We start from the raw sequence: 26,979 nt of genomic DNA on the forward strand, positions 1-26,979 counted from the left end.
ACCTCTTAAACTGTAAGAAGGAAACGGGTTTAATTTGGATGTTTTTACTGCTGAATTAAACCCATGCTTGTGTTCTTCAGACGGAGGTGATGCTTAGTTATAATTTACACTTGAAAGTTACAATTTATCATCAACGAGTTAAAATTTAGAATTATTTATTTGCAAATATGAAAAACAAACATGGAGACTCAGCAGAATATGTCTGAATATCCTGTTTTCCAGTCCGACAAAAGTCTGTTTGCTGCCACCTGCTGGTCGTGTACTTCCTGTCTGACCGATCATTTGTTGGCAGATAATCTCATAAAATATCAAATATCTTAGTTATTATTCTAAGGAGGAGTGATGTCACTTTATTTCCAGTGATCTGACTGGTCCTCTGAAGTCAACCTGCAGCACAGGTTACTATGGACACCAGAAGAACAGAGTTAACCCTCCAAAAGCTTCACAAACAACAACACAACCACGACATGAATCAGGCAGCATTTATTTCCTCTGAACACGCATGTTCGTCTACATGTTACTGTCGTGGGTGTGATGTCATCAACGTACGGCCTGATGTCATCTGTTGTTGTTTGGGCTCTGGACGAAGTTGATGGAGTAGGAGCCGGTGTTTGCATCCTGGTTAACCTGGAAGTTGTTGGTCGAGAGTCCGAAAGGTCTCAGGACCAAGTTCCCCAGGTCCTTCAGTTTACCTGGAGCAAGGGTCAAAGTTCGGTGGTCAGAGGTCACAGGTCACATAGAGAAGTGTTTCAAATCATCAGATTAAAAATAACATAAAATAAATCAGATTGACTTTCATCTGAAATTCTATCTGATAACTGTGATTTTATTGTGAAAGTACTGAAACAAGTCGCACCTGACTCACCTCTATCAATTTCTGAGACTTGTTATACTTACTGATTATTGATCAGTTACTGATTGGGCCATGAGCTGAAGCAATGGTAAACAGTGTACTGTTCCTTTAAGATGGTGTGTTCAGGTGCAGTACGTACTTATCATCTCCTCCTTCAACTTCTCATTTCTCTCCTGAATCTGTTGAGGTAATCTCTGAGAGACAGACAGGTAGAGACAGACGGACAGGTGGAGAGAGACGGACAGGTGGAGAGAGACAGACAGGTGGAGAGAGACGGACAGGTGGAGAGAGACAAAGTTCTGCATGAGAAAACAAACAGACGACAGAAGCTGTGAACAGCAACATGAAAGAAGACAAAAGTCTGTTTTACCACTGAAAGAGAAGATCTCGCACAGTTGAACCTGAAAGACAGCGAGGACTGTCAACGAATATTTTAATGTCAATTATAATGACATCGATTGTGAAAATGAATATTTGATTTTGGAAAAAGTAGCAGCTGTTCATGCAGGAACATCAGTTACACAAACGGAGCTTCTTTTATCCAGAACTGCTGCTGTTTTTACTGCTGAAGTCCGACATCTTTAAATGTCTCTGCTCATAGTGTCCAAGACAATAACTCCACACCGCTTCCTCTGCTCCTCTCATGATGCCCTGAGAGACCAACCAGCTCCAGCACCAGCACCAGCACCAGCTCCAGCTCCAGCACCAGCACCAGCTCCAGCACCAGCACCAGCTCCAGCACCAGCACCAGCACCAGCTCCAGCTCCAGCTCCATATAACGACACTGAGAGGTCACAGAACCAGACCTGAAGCCACCAGAAAGTCCAACTAGCCCTGCCCCTCCAACACCCCCCATTCCTCCTCCAATAACTAACAGAGCACATCCCTGCAGGAGCTGGACTTCACTGAGTTGAAGGAGCTCACTGTGGCCAGTCTAGCTGAGTCTGACACCACCCAACCCAGAGAATAAAGGAGGATGCAGCCAACAGAGACCTGAGCTTCAGCAGACACTTTCTGCCTTTCTGCCTGTGCAGCGTTGTAAAGTCCAAAAGTCAGATTTTTCTAGAAAGGAAATGAATCAGTTGTCTATTTTTAGAGACCTGTCTTATTTCCTTTTGCATATTCACAATTGCTCTTTATTAAAGTGAAAGTATATCTTATTCGATTAATCGATGGACCAGGGGCGGCTGGCCCATAGTGGGCGATGGTGCACACGAGAAAAAGAGAGAGAAAAGAGTTTATTTTGCCGGTCTAAGTCTTACTATTATTGTCCAATCAGCAGCCTGAATATTGCTGCGACATTCAGCAGCCTGATTATCACTTTCTAACAGAAGCCCCGCCCCCTCAGGGCGCTCTCATAGGCTTACATGTTGAGATTTTTTTTTCAGTTTTTGGACCCTGCAGGTCATTTCTACGGGCTCTGGGAGGGCTTTCCCCAACGTGATTTTGTCATACGCACTGATGCGTGCTTGGACGATGCGCACAGCGCGCACGTGTCTCAGGAGACTGCACGATCAACATGGCCAGCAGCTGTAACATCTGCCTGGCTTCCATGAGAGAACTTGTCAGGAACACGCCTGATTTCAGTGAGAGGGTAACTGATCACTGCCCTGCGATCGGCTGGCGAGCGGTTCAGGGTGTACCCCGCCTCTCGCCCACTGACGGCTGGGATGGGCTCCGCCCCCCCGCAACCCCGAAAAGGGATAGTCGGGTATAGACAATGGATGGAGGGTTATTGATCACTTTGCCTGCTTGAAAGAGAGACGAGCAAAATTTCAGTACAAGTGATGAGTGAGTGTGGCAGCCAAATACTGAATATACTGAATATGTTCTGGAAAGATTTGATTCATTACAGTTCTGATGAGAGTATAATTTGATTTGGTTGGATTATTGCGATGGCATCCATGGTGCCTGTAAACTGTAGACTGTGCTAGCAGTGATTTCATGGGCAAACTAGTCGATGACAGCGTATCTGCTGACGCCACGGTGGAAGTGTTTTATTGTGGAACCTAATTTATTGTATTTGAGACATTTAACTTATATAGCTTTACAGAAATACTGTGCAGTATGTACATTCATGTCTGGTGTTGCCATCTAGTGGTTGAACAGGAAAACCAAATTAAACAATGCAATGTAACACTAAAGTTAGCTATCTGACTTTATTTAATATTATTTTACTCACTGAACAGGTCATCTTAGCCATCATCGCAACAGTTGCCCCCCCTGTGAAATTTGTCAGGAGCCGCCTCTGCGATGGACTGATCGGTAGAATAATGGAGAACTAAAACAGTTGATAGCTGCAGCTCTAGAGACAACAGGTAATTAACATGGACACCTACATCAACTGGACGGCTCTGCTACAGGTAGGGATGGGAATCGGTAAGAATTTAACGATTCTGATTCCATTATTGATTTTGCTTATCGATCCGATTCCTTATCGATTCTCATTGGGTAAGGAAATCAAAGAGTACAAATGGGTTTGTTTGCGTGAACTGTCTTTTATATTTTCATCTCTGCACAGAAAATATAACATATACAGTTTGCACAAATGATGTGTGACGTAACGTCAGAACAAACCTGAACAGCAGGTGAGCTGCTTCTCAGAGTAGGAATGGATGAAGCAGAACTACACTGGTTAAAATAACAGCATGCCACTCTGACAGAGCTCAAATTTCTGATTTTCATTTGAACAGATATGGCAGATAAAATGCGATGAATTAACGAAATTCAGGCATCTACAGCGTCAAAAAGGTGCAAACCTTTGACCACAAATCTAGCGAGCGCTCTGTGACGTTCCTTTGTCCTTGTCTCGGTCATTTTCGTCTTCCCTGCCTCAGTGAAGGAGTGGATAGAGGCGCTGCAGCCTCTGAGGCAGCTGACTCTGGCAGTCATCGTCATCTAAACTTGATGGAAGGACACGGAGATGATTCATATGGCGAAAGCAGTTTACACAGTGAAGTGGCGCTAACCTTAACACAACAGACACGGCTTGTAAGAGTTCAACGTTACCTTCGGCACTAAGAACAGACGACGCGCTGGTGTTCGCTGTGCCGCCATTCAGCGTCGCTAAGCAGCGCATCAAACACGTGACATTCCTGCAAACGAACTGCATGCTGTGTGGACACATGTTTTAGCATGTAGGAGGTCTCTCCCCCCTTTGAAGAAATGGAAACTTTGCACGAGTTGCAAGTGGCCCTGGTGTCATCTTTTCGTGTGAAATGCAGCCATACTTTGGAGCGTTTCTGCCTCGACGCCATATCGCCTACGTTCTAAACCAAAACAATGCAGCGTGCGGGACGTTATCGCGCATGTGCAGGACAGGACGCATCGATAAGCAGAATCGTTAACCAGGCAGGCAAACGATTCCGAGGAATTGAGCTACTGGGAGCCGGTTCTCAAAAAGAACCGCTTCTCCACTCCCATCCCTAACTACAGATGGTCTACATGTGGTGCCGGACAGCGTTGTGAATGAAAGTTATGTTGGATCACTCTCAGTGTCTCCGTTAGCAGTCTGCTCAATCAGCTCTTAGCTGCTCCTGTTAGCTGAGTAACCATGAATGTTCGGTGCTGCCGTCGGATCACCGTGACTGATTTCTAAAAGGATTAATGACGGTTTATTGTGGAAGGACATCAGAGACAACGAGCACCTCGGGAAGTGAAGTCACACTGAGATCAATATGTGCTTGTGCAGGAGGCCGTTACTGAGCCAACTGAACAATCTGTCTCTGAAGTCTTCTCAAACACTGTGATATCCTCCATGAGATGCATCTCCACCTGCTGGTGACAAAGCAGCCACACTACAATCATTCACTTCCTGTTGTTTTTACAGCACCTCTGCGCTGAGGTGAACCTGTTCAGCGTAATGACTCTGAATCTGAACTCTGATGCTGCTTTTATTATCTGCATTTCCTCTACCACAGAAAGGTTATTGATTATCATATCAGAGCACAAAAAGAGCTGTCTGTCAACAACACTGCAGCCTCTAGGACACACTAGCAGAGCTGTCCGGCTCGGGTCTGTCCCCGCGGTCAGTGAACTCACCATGCAGGCCTGTCTCGCGATGGCCTGGTTTGGGTCTCGGTCCAGAACCTTCTTGTAGTCCTCCAGAGCCTCATCCAGCTTCTCTGTCTGCTCGTAAAGCTCCGCCCTCCTCAGCAACGCCCGAACATAGTCTGGATTCAACTCTATCGCTATGGCAACCACACAACCAATCAATATACACATCACTCAGTGAAGTACAGGTACACAATGATGTCATCTCTCACCTCGAGTACAATCTGAGATTGCCTGTTCCTTCAGATCCTGATGGAGACAGACACACAGTGTTACTGTTGGCGTGTTGTTAGCTTCAGCATTTGCATGTTGTTGGGTTGAGCTTATCCTGTTAGTGTTAGCATGTGTGAGCAAGCTTCCACTCTAGTATTAACCTTTTCTTTCCTTGTGTTAGGATGTTCTTACCATGTTGCTAGCATTAGTGTTAGTTTGATCTTAGCCACAGTGTTCCCATGTTGGCAGGGTTAGGGTTAGCATATTGTTAGCCTCTGTGGGATCAGTAAAGTTATACCTCATCTTTTTTGCCACAGGGTAGGCATAGTGTTAGCCTAAGCGTTAGCATGTTAGTAGCTTCACTATTGGCATGTTCTTCGGGTCAGTTTTAGTGTGTTCCTAACATAAGTAAGTGTTTTAGCCACATGCTGTTATCCTAAGTGTTAGCATGTTGTTAGCATGCTGCTAGCTGTTTGTTACCAGGTGCAGTCTTGCAGCAGCTCTGTTGGAGAACAGCACGGCTCGCTCTCTGCTGAAACAAACTGGACATAAAACCAACGCCTCCTTGTAGCTCCGCTCCGCCTCCAACCAGTCTGCAGGAAAACGTGTCAATACTGGTTCATACCGGTGCCACTGGTTTGCACTGGTTTATATACTGGACATAGTGTGATGATGATGTCATTTACCTCCAGCTTTAAAGTGGCTGTTGCCTTTTTCCTTCAGAGTTAAACTTTGCTGCCGTCGAGTCTGAAAGAGAAGAAGAAAAACTGCAGGTTTTAATGTCTGTGACCACACACACACACACACACACACACACACACACACACACACACACACACACACACACTCAGAATTGCTGCTATTCTATGTTTATATACTTAGCTGTATTTTGAAGAACTCTTTTCTCGTAGTTTTATTCTGTGTTTATGTGTATTGTTTAACCTGCTGCTGCAACAAAATAATAGATCAATAAAGTTCAGTATAAGTCGAAGTCTAAGTATTTTAAATTTTAAAGTCATTTTAAACCCGCTGAGGTCGCCCTCTGTCATTTTCCAGTTTCAAAAAAGTTTTAAAGTTGCCTGCGAGCACAACGACACTGTGACACTTCTGGTCTGTAAAGACACTGTTCTGGTTGCTGGGAAACGCTGGGACACATTTCACCACCACAGGTACACATAAACGCAGGTGAACAGGTGAAGGCCTTACCTCTTTCTCCTCTTCCGTCAGCTCCTTTTCTACCTCCTTCAGGTAGTCATCATCAAACTCGACCTCCGGGCTGTTCTCCTCTTTAAACTCCAAATCTGAATCCTCCTGCAGCTTGTCCTCCAGCACCTCCTCCTGCAGCTTGTCCTCCAGCACCTCCTCCTGCAGCTTGTCCTCCAGCACCTCCCCCTGCAGCCTGTCCTCCAGCACCTCCTCCTGCATCTTGTCCTCCAGCACCTCCTCCTGCAGCTTGTCCTCCAGCACCTCCTCCTGCATCTTGTCCTCCAGCACCTCCTCCTGCAGCTTGTCCTCAAGCACCTCCTCCTGCAGCTTGTCCTCCAGCACCTCCTCCTGCAGCTTGTCCTCCAGCACCTCCTCCTGCAGCCTGTCCTCCAGCACCTCCTCCTGCATCTTGTCCTCCAGCACCTCCTCCTGCAGCTTGTCCTCCAGCACCTCCTCCTGCAGCTTGTCCTCCAGCACCTCCTCCTGCAGCCTGCAGTGCTGCACCTCCTCCTGTCTTTTTCTCTCCCTATCTGTTACGCCTCCTCTTTCAGTCAGTCTGTCAGCTTTAAAGTTAAAGTCCTGTGAACTACCTTCATCCTGTTGGGCCACTTCCTCCTCCCTCACCTCCCTTTGGTCTGGAGGTTCCAGAGTCTCCTTGCAGTCGTAGAAGTCCTCCTCCTCCTCCTCCTCCTCCTTCTTCTGCTGTCTGGGCTTTCCAGCTGCTCGGCTGCTCATATTTAAGCTCTGCAACAAAAAATCAAGTTAAAGATCCACAAGTCAATAACGCTGATGAGCATCACCTGGTTCCTCTCAATGTTATAGTACCAGTACTACTACCAGATTAGGACTGGGTATTAAGTACATGTACTGTTACTTTCCACCACTGGTTATACTACATTTTGACACTAAGATTTCCATTTTTACTGTAAGATTTCAAATATCAGTTTCTTGACTACTAGTGATCATTACTGTGAACACTGGAGGAGAACAGCAGCACCTCCTCAGAGCTCTCATTTGAGGATTTAACTTTCTGTCGACATTATGGTTCACAAATAGGCCTGAGTGTTGGTGTTAGCATATTAGCTTCTACCAGATTTCCAATAACATATCTGACTTTCTACAGTGATCTGATAAAATACCGCAGAAGAAAAGTGATCCACTTTAAAATAGAAGCAGAAGAGCAGCTAATCGCAGACAGGCAGGAGCTCAGCGTGTCTGCAGCCATGACTGAGGGGAAAATGAGCCCACACACAGACCACAACATGAGACACAAACACAGGCTGGATGGAGCCATAGAGGGAAATAATAACGTCACATGTTATCCATTTTATGTAAAACAAGATGCTGAACTCACTGAAAGCAAACTGGAGCTTATTCCACCACTGTGTTTGTGTTTTACTGACTACTTTTACTGAAGTTCCTATTAGTATTAAATAATCAATAGCTCTTTGGTTTCACCTCCTCTGTATAAGTTCTAGAATGTTCCACCTGTGGTGTTAAATCACCAGACTCCTAGTGGGAGTTCTGACTCGGCGGTTTGATAGAGACCGCGAGAAAACCTCCACAGAGCAACAAGACGTTTGATTCGTATTTCTAGAATCCTGGAAGCCGATAATAAGCTATAACTGCGAACACACAGCTAACTGCTAACGGCTAAGCTAACAGTCACTTTCGGACTGCCATCATGTTGTCAACCGTCCGACACGTCACAAATCAGCGTCATGTCACCAGTCTGGCGTTTCCTGAACATTAAAACACTAAACAAATTGAAAACAGCAGATTTACGTTCATACCTGGTGACACCGTTTAGCCAGCCGAGGAGTCACTCTGATATCACTTCCGGGACACAGACCCTATTCTTCGTCTGTTAGCTCATTCTGTTACTTCGCCCCCTGCTGGAGCAAATCTGATGTGACAGCAGTCTCTTTAGAAAACCTCAACATCCATCGCTGTCTGTCTGTCTGTCTGTCTGTCTGTCTGTCTGTCTGTCTGTCTGTCTGTCTGTCTTAAATAATTTCTCATCAACTACTTGTTTTTTTAATGATGTTATATTTACAGCTAATGAAATACAATCTTATTTATTTATCTTTTAAAGACCGAGTCTATTACCATTAGTATCATTAGTATCAGTAGCCAGTTAGTCTGAAAACCTGGTTTATTAAAAATTCATGACTGAATAACAATCAGACAAAAACTTCAGGCTATTGTTTAATCTGGAATTTAATAGTAAAATCTGTGAAAATCAGGCATCAACAACAGACCGAGGAAGCTGTGGAACTTCATCTTCATCACTTCAAATATTATTATTTATTTAGTTCATGTATTTATAGTCATAAACTCAGGAGAAGGAGAAAGAGGAAGATGAGGAGCGTCTGGTCTGGGCGATCCAGGATGTGAAGGCAGAAACTCGAGCGTAGGCCCCAGGTCTCCGAGGACGCCCACAGCCAACCCCAAACGATGCCACACCTGTCAGGAACCAATCAGAAAAGTGTTCCCTCAGACCTCATCTGCATCATACTGTGTCATACTTTGTGTGTGTGTGTTGTGTGTGTGTGTGTGTGTGTGTGTGTGTGTGTGTGTGTGTGTGTGTGTGTGTGTGAGAGAGATAGAGAGAGAGAGAGAGAGAGAGAGAGAGAGAGAGAGAGACTGACCAATCACAGTCCAGTGGCCATCGTCCAGACACATCAGTGGACCTCCAGAGTCGCCCTGAAAACAGGTTTGAAACATTTCTTGTTTGTGTTGTAGACTTTTCTACATAGAAATCACATAAGAGTGAATAAACATGGTGGTGTTACTGCTGATGACATCAGCACCGCCTCACACACAGTCTGGTGTCATCAGGTGTGTTACTCAGGTGTTCACTATCACCTCTTCTCTTACTGTCAGGAATAAATCTGTTCAAGCTGTCTGGGGTAATCTAAAGAACTGCTTTGTATCACAGTCTGATGGTGGGGGGGACTGTAGAATCCAGGTGAATCCAGGTGAGTCCAGGTGAGTTCAGGTGAGTCGTTACCTTACAGGTGTCGACCCCTCCCTCGGGGTATCCGGCACACAGCATGCTGGAGGTGATGGTGTATTCAGGCAACCACGTCTGACACTGATCCTGGGCAACCAGTGGAACCTCAGCCTCCTGCAGAATGCTAGGGCGTGAACCTTAGAGAGAGAGGTGGAGAGAGAGACAGGAGGGGAGAGAAAGACAGGTGGATATATATATATATACTGTATCACTGAGCTCATAGTGTCCTCCCTGTTTAAATACGAGGTGATCAGAATATTAGGAACACCTCTGACATGATGCAGTCAGTGTCAACAGAACCTGAATATCACGGCTGCTGCACCACACAGGTATCCCTAATAAAGTGGACACTAACTGTCCACCATATACACAGCCTCATCTTATTATGTCCATCCACATAATACATTACATGTATCTACTAATTAAACTAAACATTGGAGGGGGACTTCCAGTCGGCCTCGAAGAAATTCTGGCAAACCATTCAGCGCCTCAGGAAGGGGAAGCAGCTTTCTGTCAACACTGTTTACAGTGGAGGTGGGGAGCTGTTGACCTCGACTGGGGATATTGTCGGGCGGTGGAAGGAATACTTCGAGGATCTCCGCAATCCCGCTGTCATGTTTTCTGTAGAGGAAGCAGAGACTGGGGACTCGGAGGTCGATTCATCCATCACCTGGGCTGAAGTCACTGAGGTAGTTTGCAAGCTCCTTGTGGCAAAGCACCAGGGTGGATGAGATCCGCCCTGAGTACCTCAAGTCTCTGGATGTTGTAGGGCTGTCTTGGTTGACACGCCTCTGCAACATCGCGTGGCAGTCGGGGACATTGCCTCTGGACTGGCAGACTGAGGTGGTGGTCCCTCTTTTTAAAAAGGGGGACTGGAGGGTGTGTTCCAACTATCGGGGGATCACACTCCTCAGCCTCCCTGGGAAAGTCTATTCCAGGGTACCAGAGAGGAGAATCCGGCCAGCTAATAAGAGCTGCTGAAACTTTAACCCTAACCCTATTTTAAACTACATTTTAACATATCTTTTCAAAAACAAAAAACAAACAAAAAAAACAACTCCTCATACATGTCTTGTACTGCATAGTACAACTCAAAGGTAAGTGAAGTTCTGAGAAGCCCAACTATATTATACTATAGTATTGGTGATTATAATAATTAATTATAATAAAACATTAGATAAAATAAAATGGGAGCAAAAAAGCCAAAGGTTGAAATGTTGATCCAACATGTGAAGTGAGTGTCTTGATGGGTTTTTTTTTCTTCTTTTTTTACCGTTCTCAGTGTCTTTCCCCCATCCAGCAATGAAACATTTTCTTCCTACTGTGAAATCCTGACCTTCAGGAGGTAAACACACCGGCTGGACGGACGCTGTAAAACACAGCCACCACAAGTTATTTCAGGAATGAAAATGAATGAGAAGTTCACTTATTACAACTATAACATATATACATTAACTCTTCTTTCATCAGTCTGCTGCGACTCAAACTGTATGTAGATGACACAATTATCTCTACTTGACAATTTCATATCCAAAATCATTGTTTTCTGCAGTATGGTGAACACATTTTTAGTGACAACTCTTCATTATCACAAATCAATTCTATAAAACACCTTCATATTATCATTGATATGTTTTTTCATTTCACATCCAATGTGGATGCTGTTCTTTAAAAAATAAACCAACCTGTGGAAATTCTGTATACATCCAAACATTGTTTTTCCTTTGATGTCAGATAAAAACTTGCCATCCAGTTGTTGCAACTTATTTCAGATTATGCTGATATTTTGTATCATGATATTACCGAGTCCTCTCTTTTGCCTTCAAATGTAATTTACAAGCCTTTACATCAGTTTAATTTGAAATGTAGATACCCATTATTGTGACATTGATAAGATTCTTAATTTGCTATCTTCCATCCATCCATCCATTTTCTATGCCGCTTATCCCTTTCGGGGTCGCGGGGGGGCCGGAGCCTATCTCGGCTGTCAACGGGCGAGAGGCAGGGTACACCCTGGACCGGTCGCCAGCCGATCGCAGGGCACATACACACACCATTGCACGGGACCTCTACGGAGGAGGTAGTCGGGCAGTGGAAGGAGCACTTTGAGGAACTCCTGCATCAGACTGATACACCCTCTATTGGAGAGGCAGAGCTGGAAGCTGATGGGGGATCATCATCAATTACCCTGGTGGAAGTCACTGAGGTAGTTAAACAACTCCGCAGTGGCAAAGCCCTGGGGATTGAAGAGGAACAATGTGGATTCTGTCCAGCTCGTGGAACAATGGACCAGCTCTTTACTCTCGCAAGGATCCTGGAGGGGGCCTGGGAGTATGCCCATCCAGTCTACATGTGTTTTGTGGACTTGGAGAAGGCATATGACCAGGTCTCCTGGGAGATACTGTGTGAGGTGCTGCAGGCATATGGGGTGAGGGGGTCACTTCTCAGGGCCATCCAATCTTTATATGCCCAAAGCAAGAGCTGTGTTTGGGTACTCAGCAGTAAGTCGGACTTGTTTCCGGTGGGGGTTGGCCTCCATCAAGGCTGTGCCTTGTCACCAACCCTGTTTGTGATATTCATAGACAGGATATCAAGGCGTAGTCGGGGGGAGGAGGGTCTACAGTTCGGTGTGCTGAGGGTCTCATCACTGCTTTTTGCAGATGATGTGGTCCTGTTGGCAACATCGGTCTGTGACCTCTGGCACTCACTGGATCGGTTTGCAGCCGAGTGTGAAGCGGCTGGGATGAGGATCAGCACCTCTAAATCTGAGGCCATTGTTCTCAGCAGGAAACCGATGGATTGCCTACTCCGGGTAGGGAATGAGTCCTTGCCCCAAGTGAAGGAGTTCAAGTACCTCGGGGTCTTGTTCACGAGTGAGGGGACAATGGAATGTGAGATTGGTTGCAGAATCTGAGCAGTGGGGGCGGTATTGCATTCGCTCTACTGCACCGTTGTGACGAAAAGAGAGCTGAGCCAGAAGGCAAAGCTCTCGATCTCAATCTTTGTTCTGCCTCTCACCTATGGTCATGAGGGCTGGATCATGACCGAAAGAACTAGATTGTAGGTACAAGCAGCCAAAATGGGTTTGGGACTTGGAGTAGAGCCGCTGATCCTTTGCGTTGAAATGAGCCAGATGAGGTGGTTTGGGCATCTGGTAAGGATTCCACGTGTTCCAGACACGTCCAGCTGGGAGGAGACCACGAGGAAGACCCAGGACTAGGTGGAGAGATTATATCTCCACACTGGCCTGGGAACGCCTCAGGATCCCCTGTCAGAGCTGGTTAATGTGGCCCGCGAAAGGGAAGTTTAAGGTCCCCTGAAAATGCCATACTCTTGGCTATGGTCAAAGTATGGGATCCTGCATGCCAACACAGCACCAAGAAAAGGAATCAGTTAATCAAATGTTATCGCCAGCGAAGGGCCATATCAGATGAGCCACCTTTTGTGTACATCAGTAGAGGCTACTTTGGACCAAATAAAACGAGGACAAAGCTTCATATAATAAAGGCCTACAGATGGCATTTTGCAAAGTGTAAGCAATTCTCAATGACCATCCAATGACAACAGCAAGGAGGACTTGTACTCCCGGAAATGATGATAAACTGAAAATCTTCTCTGGAAGAGATGGATCAAAGGATAGCTCCCCTTACTGCAGGAATTCAAGAAAAGGAAAATCTCAAAGTGAAATCTTGCTAATGATGACGTTGTTCTCGTAGTGGATGCCAAAACTCCAGGTTGGACAGAGTTATTAAGAGAGAGTGCCAAATAAGTAAATTCTGTCTCAAATAAGAGTTATCACCCCCCCCCCCAAAAAAAAATGGAGAATGAAGAAGTTTTCAGTTTAGACTCCCTGAAGAATTATGTCAGAGTAATTGTTTTGTTAATCATGGAAATCAGAGAAATTTGGAGTCAAAACAACAGGTTTTGTTCATATTTAAAGACTAATAATTATTATTGCAAGACCTCTCATATTTTTTGGTTAAAGTTTTCATTCACTGATTTTGACAGACAGACCGACCACTGATTGTGTGAGTGTTAAATGGGGGTGTGGTTTAATTGACAAAGGGAAGTTGGAAAAACAGTAACTCAGTAACAACCGAGTCCTAGCTTTACTTGAGGCCAAACATCTTATCTCCTTTCTATCTTTTACGCACACCCACCCACACACGCACGCACGCACGCACACGCGCGCGCACACGCACACACACACACACACACACACACACACACACACACACACACACACAGCTCTTGCATTGCTGGAACAGTGGTTATAATTTTGAAATGAAGTAGCTACTATAGTCACAATGATGATGAGTTATTTTTTGTTTACTGTCATTTTGTTTTTCTCTGTTTCTGCGTATGTATGAACCACCAAGTCATTTGTGTCAGAGGCTCATCTTGTAAAAAATGAATTTGTTCAATGAATGACCCGATGACATGTTTTCAGATTGTGTGTCGTTAGTTACGGACGATGTTACTGACGGGTGATGTTGACTGGCTGCTGCAGATGCAGCATGGCGATGTCAGCTTGTTTAGTTTGCCTGTTGTACTGTCTGTTGATGATGATGCGATCAATTTGACGGATCTGAACATCCAAAGACTGGGTATCGCTTTGAGAGTGAAGACCAGAAGCAGCCGACCAGTACTGTAGATTGTTTTTCCTGTGGAACAAAAAAAAAGCCTTCAACAAAGTTGTCTTCATAGATCAAACATGGTGAAAGATTTGAACATTCACAAATTAATAAACTGATCTGATCTCTAAAAATGAGCTGCACTGATACACTGACCACAACAGAAACTTACAGATTTAATAAAGTAATGACCTTGTGATTGTTTATAATGTTTCCTCAAAACTTTGACCGTTTCTATTATATTTTTATGATGTATATACAGCACCAGTCAAGTTTGGGCAGGTCTTTTCATTCTTATTTTTATTATTTTCTTCACTGTACATTACTACTGACAACGTGGATGCTCTGAGAGGGACAGGAAAAGACTCAACAAACTAGTCAGGAGAGCTGGCTCTGTCCTGGACTGGGCAGAGGGACCTCCTGGTCTTCTGTCCTGGATCAGTACTCATGAAAACCAGTTTCATCTGAGCCTGTTTTAAAGTAATGATGGACTGTTGTCTCTCTGCACTTAGTTGAGCGGTTCTTACCATACCATGGATTCCTACAGTAGTTGAAGAGGGCTATTTGCTGTATACCAACACTACCTCTGCACAACACAGTTGAAGGTCTCTAACTTGTTAGAAAGATGCACATGAAATATGCAAAGCTGCCATAAATTCAAAAAACGGCCATTTTGATTTTGTTTATCCATATGTTCTTTTATAGTTCTGAAGTCTTCAGTGTTGGTCTACAATGCAGAAAACAATAAAGATAAAGAAAAGACATTGGACTTTTGACTGCCACTGCATGCATATGAACTGTAGCAGTAAGATAAACTCAGAAGCAGTGCATCTAAAGACAGACAGCTGTTAGCTGGAAACTTGCATTTTAACCACCACTGCCTCTAATTACTCTCATGAACACGTTTAATGTGGAAACATTAGCTGTTGCAATTTATCAAAAGCTCTCATTATAACTATGAGCCCTTTTCTTGCTCTACCCTTAAATCAGATTCATCAATCAATCAATTTTCAATTCAAGTTCAATCACATTGGACTTGTTCTTTGGTTCAGTGCTGCTCAAAAAACTGCTCTTTGAAATTAAATTGAAGTTAAATCTCCGTCAAACCATGTGTTCTGTGTTCAACTGTAGATTGTAGGTTTGTTGGATATCAAATATAAATATGTGGAAGGTCAAGAAGATCAGACCCTACCTGTCTGAGCATGCAACACAACTCTTGACTTGCTGGTACTATCACGCCTTGACTAGTGTAATTCCTCACTGGCAGGGCTCCCAGCATGCTCGCTAAAACCCTTGGTCTTCAACCAGCCCAAACGAGCACATCTCACTCCACTGTTCATATCCCTCCAATGGCTGCCAGTTGCTGCCCGCATCAAGTGTAAGTCTGTGATGCTTGCCTGCAAAATTGACACCAAAACCGCTTCGACCTACCTGAACCCCCTCATTCAGGTGTATGCTCCCTCCCACTCACTACGCTCCGCCCAGGAACGGCGTGAGGTGTCTGATCCAATACATTAGAATGGTAGAACTAAAACATGAAGTGTGGTCACTTTAAGAGCATGTTTGGAGCTCAGTCTACTCGGAGCCTTGGAGGGTAAAGGTCAAATAAGAGCTGGACCAGGTCAAGTAACACCATATGTGGGGATGTGTTTGTAGAGGCACCTTAGATGAGACCTCCGGACAGACCTGTCACATCCATCAACTCGTATAGCTAAGGGCAGTTGAGTGCCCTAAAGACAACAACGTATAGGGGCAGTAACATCTGTGAGTGGTTAAAGTGTTTTTCAGAGGTTGTCCATATATTCGGTGATCAAGGAGAGAAGGACGGAGATTCTACCGATTTGACCCAGGCTCTCCATCAGGCTACTGGTGTCTGATCTGATATTAAGCTTGCTAATAAAGTTCTCTTCAATATAAGCTTGTATCAGCAGAGTTCTTTCCATACCGTTGCTTGTTTTGACGAAGACCTGAAATGAAAACTTCAGGCGCCTGGTGTTGCCAGCTCAAAAAGGCCGGAAGTCTCGAGCTAGACTCTTTGCTCTGTGGTTCCCTGGTTGTGGAATGAGTTACCAAAGTCCATTCACTCTGCAGGGTCCCCCTCGATTCAATTCAATTCAATTCAATTCAATTTTATTTGTATAGAAAATCAAACCAAATCACAACAGAAGTTGTCTCAGGACACTTTCCATATAGAGCTGGTACAGACTCTTTTATCTACAGAGAACCAACAATTCCCTCATGAGCAGCACTTGGCAACAGCGGCGAGGAAAAACTTCCTTTTAACAGGCAGAAACCTCAGACTGAACCAGACTCTGGGTGGGCGGCCATCTGCCTCCACCGGTTGGGTGAGAGAGGAAGAGCAAGAGAGAGAGAGAGACAGAGACAGACAGACAGAGAGACAGACAGAGAGACAGACAGACAGACAGACAGACAGACAGACAGACAGACAGACAGACAGACAGACAGACAGACAGAGAGACAGACAGACAGACAGACAGACAGACAGACAGACAGACAGACAGACAGACAGACAGACAGACAGACAGACAGACAGACAGACAGACAGACAGAGAGACAGACAGACAGACAGACAGACAGACAGACAGACAGACAGACAGACAGAGAGACAGACAGACAGAGAGACAGACAGACAGACAGACAGACAGACAGACAGAGAGAGAGACAGACAGACAGACAGAGAGACAGACAGACAGACAGACAGACAGACAGACAGACAGACAGACAGACAGACATGCAAACACAGTAACAGTGACAGTGTTCGATCTTTACTGAACACCTTCTTTCTTAAAATAAAACCATACAAATAAAATAATGTGTGCACATAAAACTGGTTGTTCTTTTGGAAAGTATTTTCTTTATAGTTGATTTGATCTGTGAGGCATAATAAGTTATTGACAGGTGTAATAGGTGGGCAGGTGCCATAGTTTCAAAGAGACAATTCTTTAAAAATGCTATGAATAAAATATTTGTGTCATCACTATCTCACCCGTAGACACAGTGTGCAGCAGTCAGCAGCCAATCTCTGCCAATCAATGAGGCTCCACACTGAAAACTCCCCTTCCAATGCAGAGACACGATCCACGGCCACGCCCCCTTCGCTGCATCAGCCCCGCCCACCACTCTGGCCACACCTGACAGATAACAACAAACACTAACTGCTGTCAGAGGAAAAAAACAGGATCACAACACAGAGGTCAGATTCAAACTGAAAATAGTATTCACTCCTTTACCATGACCAGGTATCCTCACTGCTGATTGGTCCATTTCCATTGTGTCATTAGGGACCAGTCGAACTCCACAAGCTAAAACACACAGTAAAACATGGTTACTTCCACTTTCCATCTTTAAATTACATGAACAAATGAACTTGTTTTAACAGTCAGAGTTTAAGAGTGTCCTCACGTTGGTTGTCACAGTTCAGAGAAATCACTTTGTCATTGCTGCAGGTTTCACTGTAAAAACAAACAAACCATTTTTACTCTTCATAATGTGGCTAAATTCGTCTTCTGACTGGCTCTAGTTGTGCTTCAGTTTTTGCATCTATTTCTGGTTCGGGATTAAACTTTTTCTTTCGTTCAGTTTCTAGTTGTGTTGTAGTTCTGGTTTTCTAGTATGCCTTCCTCAGTCATCCCAAAGTTTTATTATTTCATATTTCTCTGCTTATTTTTTGATTAAAGCATTTTACGTGTCAGGATTGATATGAGCATGTGTGACATGAGCAATGCCTCCTTGATAGAAACCATTTTTTACTGTCATAATAAAGTTGCTTTGTGAACATCTAAAACTTACTTTCTACGTTTCTCTGTTCAGATTCTACTTAACTTCTAGTTCTAGCTCTAGCTCTGGTCCAGATTCTGGTCTTCAGTACCTGACACTGGTTTCCAGTGTTCTGTTGCTGGTGACTCTTATGTTTGCAAATGATGAATCTTGTGGCAGAGCTGGCAGTAGTGTGGCTTCTCCATACCTGAAGAGAGGAATAAAAACCAGATCTGAGCCTGGATCTGAAACTGACGTCTTTATATTTCTGTTTCAAACTGGAACCTTTATTTGGTCCACCATAACAATATGAACCCACTGTTCAGAAGTAACACCTGTATCCTCAGGTTTTGACAGGTGAAGACAGACAGGTGAGAGTTACCTGTATCCCAGGTACTGGCAGGTGAAGACAGACAGATGAGTGGTCCAGGTGTCAGCACACACAGTGTGCAGAGAGGAATCAATTTGGACCTGGAGATGACTGGAACTGTTCACCGGCAACATAACTGAAACACACACACACACACACACACACACACACACACACTCACACACACACACACACACACACACACAGAAGAATATATGCAACATCAGCATTGATCACATGTTGATTGTCAGAGGAGCTGCACCTGATTCACTCACCACAGTCGGCTTCATCAGAGGCATCAGGACAGTCGACCACGGCATCACACTGACTGTTACCTTGGATACAACTTCCTGTCTGACATTGGAACTCACCAGCAGCACACGGAGCTATTTACAAACAACATGACCAGGCAGTGCAATAAATAATCAGCAATACTAATAAACAAATAAAGTTTACTGCCTCTTTTCATGTTTTAAAATTACAGTCTCCACAGCTTCAAACCTCTGACCCCTGACCCTGAGCTCACCTGATGACCCCAGGTTGACCCCGGAAGTGAAGTTGGCTCTGAATCCTTGGCCATAATTTGCGTCATCCATAAAGAACCAGACTGTCATTTGATTGGTTGTTGAGAACAAATCTTGGGCGAGGCCATCGCTGCCAGTAAGGACAGCTGGAAAAAATGTCAGTTAATATCTGAAGCAGAAAAAACTGAAATAGACTAATACATTTACACATATGTGGTGAGAACAAAGCCAAAAAGGATTCTGGGTAAAACACATCCTCACCCAGTAAGGTGGAGTTTGGCCCCGTCCCATCGCGCACTTCTACAATGTCAACGTACGATTTAATGTCAAAGTTCAGGAAGTGGAGCTGGATGTTCTGACCCTCCCTGGTGTGGAGAGTCCATAGACCTGCAGCAGCAGAGGATCATGGGTAATTACAGTAACATCACACAGTTTACAGGTGAAGTTAAAAGCATCAGGTAAACACTTCAGGTTAAATCAGGGACTGGACTTTTAAAATGGCTGATAATAAGAAGTAATGCATTCTTCTAATGAAAAGTAGTTTCAGTCTCACTCAGCTTGTGTAGCTTATAGTGATTAAATAGCTAACGTTAGCTAACTTTATATTTTGCATGTTAGTGACATCACTGAGTAATTTTGCTGACTTCTACTTGTTCTATTGTGTAGTGCAGCACAAACTGTTAATATCACGTTTCACAGCCAGGTTACATCACCATATACACTGTATAAAAGACATATAAAAAGCTCTCCAAAAAGCTTGTTGGAGCAGAATACATCCATCTGCTGAAGAAGAGTGTTGAGATGTCAATGATGCCAAGACAGCGGCAGGCAAGGATGCAGGTGTCACACCGGGTCCGGTAAACATGGTGCTAAATGTTATTTTAAATGTTTGTCTTTTGTCCTTCCGACAGCCTCTTCATTGAGATTTCAGCCTTGCAAACCTCGAAAATGTTCTTCCTGAATTCTATCACAACCAGAGGATTGAACACTCTGTAACAGCATCTGTGACTGAGTACTTCAGAAAGTGCATAGATGCCACCATCTTCAAGAACATCTGATGAGGAAAAACATTAAATATATATTGACTTTGTGCTGTTCTCAGATGAGCAGATGTGAAATCGGATAAGTTGTCACATTCTGTTTTATTTATGTTGATTTAAGTTTCTTGGAATCAGGGTTGTATGCCGACAACTGAAACACATGCTGCCAAAAACTGCAAAAAATTTTCATGCCTCAGGAGGAACAAAAACACTTTGGAAAAAATCCTAACTGAGGTGGTCATAAGTCATGCATGCTAAATCCAGACTCCCATTGTTAAGGTTACGAAGCAACCAATGTCAGATCCATGCGACAAAGCTAAGTTACAAGTAGCTGGCTTAGATTAGCTTGCCCGCTCACTAACGTTCTCACTAGTGGAGTACTATATGAGTGAATATGTTAGTTGGCTAGTTTGCCAAATGACTTCTCCAGTTAAAGTGATCCGTGATACTAACTTGTGTATTATGACAAATGGTGCTGATTTTCTTCAAATGTGGAAACTAAATGGTGATGATTAGATGACTGAATAAAATACTGAAATATTACTGTGACTCGTTTTTGTCATTTATTTTGGATAAATGAATCATTAGATTAATCCAGTTTTTAAAATATATTAAGAATAATCACATTTTTTGTTTGATTAATCAACTAATCAAAAGAAGAATCTTTAGATCAGTTGATAAAAAAAGTAACGATCAGGTGCAGCCATAGATTCGTTATACCCACAGCCATGTGGGACGAGGGTTTGGGTTGACCCTCTCTCTCATGCTGAGGAGTGTGAAGTGATGTCGAGGTTGGATACCGGAGGCCGAGCACTGCGCCAGTAAGTCAGGAGTAAAACATGAACTGAGCCTGGACACACAGTACTTACATGTGGCCTCACTCCCAAAGGATTGTGGGTAATTTGGTGAGCTGAAGGTGGAGTTTGGCTCCCAGAGGTCAAAAGGTCCTCCACAGTCAGCTGTACCAATTAGAGCGGAGAGGGTGGGGTCAGAGTGGCTCCACATCACAAAGGTATGAAAATTGACACAAAGTTCGACATTTTTACAGAAAGCACTGAAAAGAGCAGCCGTCATGTGTGATACCAATAATTCACAATCATGATTAACAATAATTAAAACTCACAAGTTGAACAGTAAAATGGATCTGATTTAAAACAGATTTAACATATTTCTTATTTAGTAATTACTTGCTTATTAAGTATTAATATTGTCAGACATTAGTCAATGTTTACATTGGGATGTACACAAATAATAAAATGAACAATAAGGACAGAACAATTATCATCAATAATAGATCAATAGTTTTTCCTACCAAGACATAAGTACAATCATATTATATTAATTATGTATGAAATAATCTAATCTAATACAGTTTTAGTTTACAGCATGAGCCATAACAGTTTAAACCTAATGAAAAGTCTGGGTGTTACCTGGTTTAGGTGGCGTATTCTGAGTGTTTCTAAATGCTTCCAAAGGCAACTGGACTTGCTTGTGGTTCGAGCAGACATTTCACCTCTTGTCCAAAAGACTTCTTCAGTTCCAACAGACTAGCGGGAGGTCCCAGGCATTTGTCCTCTTGCACCTCGAAATGTCTTCTAGAACCACAAGCAAGTCCAGTTGCCTTTGGAAGCACTTAGAAGTACCATGACCTGATTAATAAGAATCTTCACAGACAGCCTGAGTGCCACCTGGTTTAGGGGGGTGGTCTGAGTGCTAACTAGTCTGGTGGAGTGGTCTGAGCCTTACCTGGTATAGGGGGTACAGTTGTAGGAGGTGGAACATTAGTTGGTTCAGGGGGGGCGGGGCCACAGGCATCAGAGGCCAGTGTGATGTCATCCAGAGCAATGTCATTCCTCATCCCTCCATCCTTCAGAGCTTCAAACACCACCTGCAGAGGTCAAAGGTCACACATGTAACACGTTGCTGATCAGGATCAATAAACTTCTGTCTGGACTTCTTGTGTAACGTCACTGACTGTGGTCTCTGTGGTCAGGTTCAGGGTCACCTGGCCGTAGTTCCAGTTGTCACCATAGTCACCATCTTTCTGGAACACAGTGGTCTCAGCAGACGATGGAGTCACTGGCTGCAGCAGGACTCTGAGGCGGTGGATGTCCTCTCCAAACATGTGATACCTGCAGACGATTTCCTGTTCACTTATTTACTTATTCACAGGTTTATTTGTTAAGTTTTACTTTGTTGACATTTATTTGTTTATCTATTTACATGTTCTTTCATCAATTTGTTTACTAGTTTGTTTATTTGTTTACATTTTGATTGACTTGTGCACATGTTTTTGGTTTCTTCCATGTCTACTTGTTGATCCTCTGTCATATAGTGTTTTATTTTTATTTATCACCAGTATAAATGTTTATTTCTTCCATGTTTCCATTTTTCTTTACTTATGTGTTGTTTATCTTGTTTACATGTTTACGCTTATTTACCTTAAATCTGTCTTGCATCTTACACGTTTCACATGTGTACATGTTTTTCAGTTCCTTGTTTATGTGCTCATTTGTTTATTTTTCTCGTATATTTGTTTTTGTTATGTTGTTCATGTTAATTTGTTGTCATATAGTTGTTTATGATATCTATGTACTGTATATATAACAAGTTTCTCTTCTTTCTCTATGGTCCAGTTGTTTACATAATTGTCTGTTTTTCTGGTTGTTTACCAGAAGCTGAGACACATGGGCCCTGTAGGTGGAGTCAGGGGGAGGCTGTGGATCCTGAAACTCTTCCGCCATTGGCCAGGTCTCATCAGTGTGACGATGTAGAAACCTGAGTCACACACACATGGATCAATATATTACTACAAACAACAACAACAGAACAATCATTATTGAAATCTCCTTAAATGACTTGCGCTGTAAGAAAGTTTTTACATGATATTTATCTTCATTACTTCCTCATTATAGTCCTGTTTGTTTCAGCGTTGCTTTGATGTTGTTTGTGTCACCATAACGTTGAACTCACCTGAGCTGTTACCCAGCGTGTGATCAGCACTCGGGCCAGTCAGTGGAGGAAACGTGGAGCCGCTGGTTCGAATCCAGTTTCCATCATCGTCCTGCAGCTGCCTCCAGAAACACATGCCCTGCTCAAAGGTACAGGTCAGCTTCTGCTCATCTGAATACACACACACACACACACACACACACACACACACACACACACACACACACACAAAGGTCAGATACAGCAACACACTGACCTTACAGTGTTATATATCCTGTTAGGAGGTGTAGTAAAGGTACCTGACAGGTTGGAGATGTTGGTGGCACTGTAGGTGGCATTGAACCCCGACAGATTGTTGACATCATTGAAAATAAACTCCACAGTTGATTGGTTGGTCAGCAGCCATACAGTCCCAGGAAGGGCGGAGCCTGAGAACTCACCTGCACATCATATTCAAATGTCCATTGATGAATCGAGTCACAGGATCAGGATCGAGCATGATCCATCTGAGAAGTGTTACGACACTGAAACACTAAACACATACTCTCATATACAATGCTGAAGTCCTCCGTGTGTCTGAGGTTTACCTGTCAGGTATTTTTTTCCTCCGACTCCCTCATAAAATCTCAGTATGTTGGAGTTTTCTTCCGTTTCAAATTGCTGAATGTTGATCTTAACAGAAAGTCCTCGATCGACCCTGAAGAAAACTTTGTTATACTCTCACAGAGAAACTGTGACCAACAAAAATAAAACAGCCTCCCATTTGAGCCTTTTATTGTGAAAGTCCCTGTTCTGTACTGACTTCCTGTGTTCAGTGAAGCTGAAGATTTTTGATTTTTACTTCAGTACAGTCACAGTTTGAAAACAGCAGCATCTGGTGGACATTAGAGGAAGTGCAGGTGTGTGTGTGTGTGTGTATGTGTCTCGGGGGGTGTTCAGTGCGAGTGTGTGTGTGTGTGTGTGTGTGTGTGTGTGTGTGTGTGTGTGTGTGTGTGTGTGTGTACCTGATGATCCAGCGGCAGGTGCTGCTACCGCTGCTGCTGTTCGTCTCTGAGGCGTCGGATGAACTGAACGATCCACTCGGACCTCTCAGCACAAACTGTCCATCACACACGGTTGCTATAGAGATCAGAGTGATGATGTCAGAGGAAGATTAACATCAGCGATCATTAATTACATCATTCAAACCTGCTGATTAGCCTGATGTCTGTGGGAGGCAAATTGGGCCAATGAAAACAATGAACTATGTGCTCATACACATGATCAATGTGCACTCTGCACATTGCACTGTGCACATTTTCAACGAATATGTTGACATGTTCAGCACATATGTGCACATTTTTACAGCATACAAGTACATTTTCAACACTATGCATACTTTTTCAGTGCCAGTGCACATTCCAATGCTATGTGCACATTTTTTTATTTGTACATTTTTACCATTATGTGCATATTTCCAGTACGTTTGCACATTGTAAATATGTATGCTCACATTGTCAGTGCGTATGTGTACATCTTCGGTATGTACATGGACGTATTTCAGTGTCTTCTTCAAATCTCATGTTTCTCACATGAATCCTTTAATATGAACATCACTGACCACAGCGAGCAGCGTCTTCATCAGAGGCATCAGGACAGTCATCGACTCCATCACAGAACTGATCCATCTGAACACACATCGATTGATCAGCACACGGCATCTGAGATGGAGGACACGTTCCTGTGGACAACACAAATTTAACATCTTTAGTTAAACAGACTTCTTCTTAACTACAGTGAAACTTCTAGTTTTATCTGAGGTCATCTGATGTAATTTCACTTTAGATCATCCGTCTTTCTTATTTTGATCCCCCACAGCTTCCGTAAAGTGGTCAATGTCTTCCTGAACTCTACACAAAAACAATTCAAAGTCACATAAAACAAGACAACCCAAAACAATCGAAATATAAATATGAAAGAGGGACTGTCATTCTTCAAAACAACTAACAACAGTATTGATTCGTTTGTTTTCATGAGTTTTTGAAAGGAAATCTACATTTGATGATTCTGAAATATATCAAAATATATATATACACTGATATACACTGTTATTACTTCTTGTAATTACTCTGATAAAGAGTTTCTGTGGTTTTCACTTTCTCACCTGTTGTAGGTGTGATGGTCGTCAGTGCGGCTGTTGTTTCGTCCTGTTTCTCTACAGGAGAAGATTCCACAGTTACTTCTTGTAATTACTCTGATAAAGAGTTTCTGTGGTTTTCACTTTGGTTGTAGAGCTTTCTCACCTGTTGTAGGTGTGATGGTCGTCAGTGCGGCTGTTGTTTCCTCATGTTTCTCTACAAGAGAAGATTCCACAGTCACTTCTTGTAATTACTCTGATAAAGAGTTTCTGTGGTTTTCACTTTCTCACCTGTTGTAGGTGTGATGGTCGTCAGTGCGGCTGTTGTTTCGTCCTGTTTCTCTACAGGAGAAGATTCCACAGTTTGGTTGTTTCATTCAGTTAGAAGCTGGTTAGTTTCTGAGTCTTTAAGAGAACTGGGCTAGATGAAAATTTTTCATCTTGAAGCACCTAGCCTAACCTAACCCACCTAGGCACACAAACAACAACAACAACATACTGATCAATAATATCTGATCAGTTGATGAAAACCCGACTCTTTACCTTCAGGCTTTAGGTTGATCCATGAAACTACGATCAGTGCGACACAACAAACCAGAAGAAGAGACGACACGATGCTGAGGAGGATCTCCAAAGATGACAGACTGCGAGCCATACTGACAGCTGCAACACATTATCAATCAATACATCATTCAAAAACCAATCAATAAATCTGGCCCCCCGTCATATTGACAGCCACAACACATAAAAACCTCTTAACTTCAGAAAAACTCTCTGTAATCAATAAAATTACTACAAACATTCAAAAACTCAATTATTAGTTGTAACTAACGATAATTGTACACCTCAACTTTGCCATGAAACAAAATCAAACCTTTGTTTCCAAACATGAATTATCTTCAAGGTTGAAAGGTAAGTTATTCCATCTCCTGTCAGCACAGATAAAAACCGACTCACCTGTTTGAGTTAAGGGAGTTTACCTGCCGCAGACTTCAGATCAGCTATTCTCTTTTTTCTTCATGTGTTTAGTTCACAAACTGGCTGTTTGTCCTCCTGGACTCTGACTATTATCTGTGATCAGCTTTTATTGACTGTAAAATGACTAATGACTCATTATCAATACAACAGTTAATAATCAATAAAATTACTGATAATCATTCATTATATTTCTGCTGCGGGAGCAATAAGTCAGAGGTGATAAGCTGCTGACTATATGTATTTATATGCATATGTACAGCACAAATACTCAAAAGCATTTGATTACTCTTTGAAATGAAAGGTTGAGCTGTTAATCAAACACTAACAAATAATCAAGACGTGTGTGGATCAAATGTTACCCACCTTACCTGTTCACTGAACATTAATGATGTTATACTAACACGTTCACGTACCTACGCTACTTCCTGAACTGTTTCATCTTTATCTGAATCTAAAGTCCAGCTGCAGTATACCTGTCAGGTAATCTACTTTAATAAGGCCACACCTCCTTTGCACGTCCTGGACTCTGTCACAAAATATTTATTCAAATTTATTTTTACCTTCATTTTACAACTTCCAGAGCAGCTTTTACGTCTGAATTGAAGTTAAATACCTACTAATAATAACCCTCAATGAAGCAGGAGGCGCTCTGGTTGTTAACAAATACAGATCTGATTATATTCAATTCAATTCAATGTCCATTATCTACATTATACTGCATCATTGACATTTATTACACCTTTATATGCTGATGATGAATTACAAACAGTGGAGTCCCCAGCAGCAGATGATTGCAGTGCTTTGGAAGGCTGCATTTAGCAATCTAGCTTAGTCCCAGCCCATTAAGGGCTTTGTATACAACGAGGAGGACCTGAAAAACAGTTCTGAATGTGAAAGGAAGTCAGTGCAGAGCAGCTAAAACTGGACTAATGTGGTCTCCGACAGAGACTCTGACAGTGGCGGCTGGTGAAAAATATTCTTGGTGGGCTGGTGTGCCAACAGATTTCCCTGCCTAATCTAGCATAAGCATTCAAATGAACAGTCGGAAAATGACGACAGTTCCACAATAATAATTTAATTTCACAGTTTCAAAGAAAAAGTAACAATTTACAGCTATATTAGACTTTATGCTATCAAATACTATAAAATACAGTCAGAGGATCGGTTCACAACAATCTATACAAATCAACAGAGTGAGTGAGTGAGTGAGTGAGTGAGTGAGTGAGTGAGTGAGTGAGTGAGTGAGT

At 43.1% G+C, this 26,979-nt stretch overlaps 2 protein-coding genes across 6 annotated transcripts; both read right to left on the reverse strand.

Annotated features, from left to right (window-relative positions):
* Positions 1-467: 467 nt before the first annotated feature.
* On the reverse strand, positions 468-8,199 carry ttc1 (tetratricopeptide repeat domain 1). 5 transcript variants are annotated; one of them, XM_070983321.1, is made up of 9 exons: positions 8,119-8,163; positions 6,749-7,069; positions 6,326-6,640; positions 5,806-5,866; positions 5,600-5,712; positions 5,119-5,155; positions 4,895-5,043; positions 993-1,047; positions 468-692 (listed from the first exon to the last, which is right to left on the reverse strand). In XM_070983321.1, exons 2-9 carry the CDS (start codon positions 7,058-7,060, stop codon positions 559-561), a joined length of 1,176 nt encoding a protein of 391 aa, XP_070839422.1. In that variant the 5' UTR covers positions 7,061-7,069; positions 8,119-8,163; the 3' UTR covers positions 468-558. The 5 variants fall into 5 exon arrangements, with proteins under 5 accessions (XP_070839422.1, XP_070839424.1, XP_070839423.1 ...); XM_070983323.1 differs by having other exon boundaries at positions 6,326-6,490; positions 6,695-7,069; XM_070983322.1 differs by having other exon boundaries at positions 6,326-6,490; positions 6,668-7,069.
* A 464-nt stretch (positions 8,200-8,663) lies between these two features.
* tmprss15 (transmembrane serine protease 15) lies at positions 8,664-25,409 on the reverse strand. Its single transcript, XM_070983390.1, has 26 exons — positions 25,298-25,409; positions 25,046-25,096; positions 24,921-24,971; positions 24,782-24,832; positions 24,239-24,358; positions 23,643-23,757; positions 23,226-23,335; positions 22,938-23,078; positions 22,660-22,809; positions 22,359-22,464; positions 21,662-21,818; positions 21,433-21,574; positions 20,556-20,645; positions 18,908-19,033; positions 18,649-18,792; positions 18,398-18,508; positions 18,135-18,258; positions 17,865-17,960; positions 17,399-17,448; positions 17,227-17,298; positions 16,983-17,127; positions 13,827-14,005; positions 10,615-10,710; positions 9,339-9,478; positions 8,977-9,031; positions 8,664-8,791 (listed from the first exon to the last, which is right to left on the reverse strand). Exons 1-26 carry the CDS (start codon positions 25,407-25,409, stop codon positions 8,664-8,666), a joined length of 2,862 nt encoding a protein of 953 aa, XP_070839491.1.
* Positions 25,410-26,979: the final 1,570 nt, after the last annotated feature.

Source organism: Chaetodon trifascialis, chromosome 16, assembly GCF_039877785.1.
Source record: "Chaetodon trifascialis isolate fChaTrf1 chromosome 16, fChaTrf1.hap1, whole genome shotgun sequence".
Taxonomy (NCBI): Eukaryota; Metazoa; Chordata; class Actinopteri; order Chaetodontiformes; family Chaetodontidae; genus Chaetodon; species Chaetodon trifascialis.

What these genes read in the sequence shown, in the direction of transcription:
- ttc1 (XM_070983319.1), bottom strand. Translation starts at nt 7,060, where the DNA reads ATGAGCAGCCGAGCAGCTGGAAAGCCCAGACAGCAGAAGAAGGAGGAG. An exon ending in AATCTCAGATTGTACTCGAG is followed by an intron (nt 5,044 to 5,118) that starts GTGAGAGATGAC and finishes TGGTTGCCATAG; the next exon opens with CGATAGAGTTGAATCCAGAC. An exon ending in GTTGAAGGAGGAGATGATAA is followed by an intron (nt 693 to 992) that starts GTACGTACTGCA and finishes CCCTTGCTCCAG; the next exon opens with GTAAACTGAAGGACCTGGGG.
- tmprss15 (XM_070983390.1), bottom strand. Translation starts at nt 25,409, where the DNA reads ATGGCTCGCAGTCTGTCATCTTTGGAGATCCTCCTCAGCATCGTGTCG. An exon ending in AACTGTACCCCCTATACCAG is followed by an intron (nt 20,646 to 21,432) that starts GTAAGGCTCAGA and finishes TAATTGGTACAG; the next exon opens with CTGACTGTGGAGGACCTTTT. An exon ending in CTCTGATGAAGCCGACTGTG is followed by an intron (nt 18,259 to 18,397) that starts GTGAGTGAATCA and finishes TGTGTGTTTCAG; the next exon opens with TTATGTTGCCGGTGAACAGT.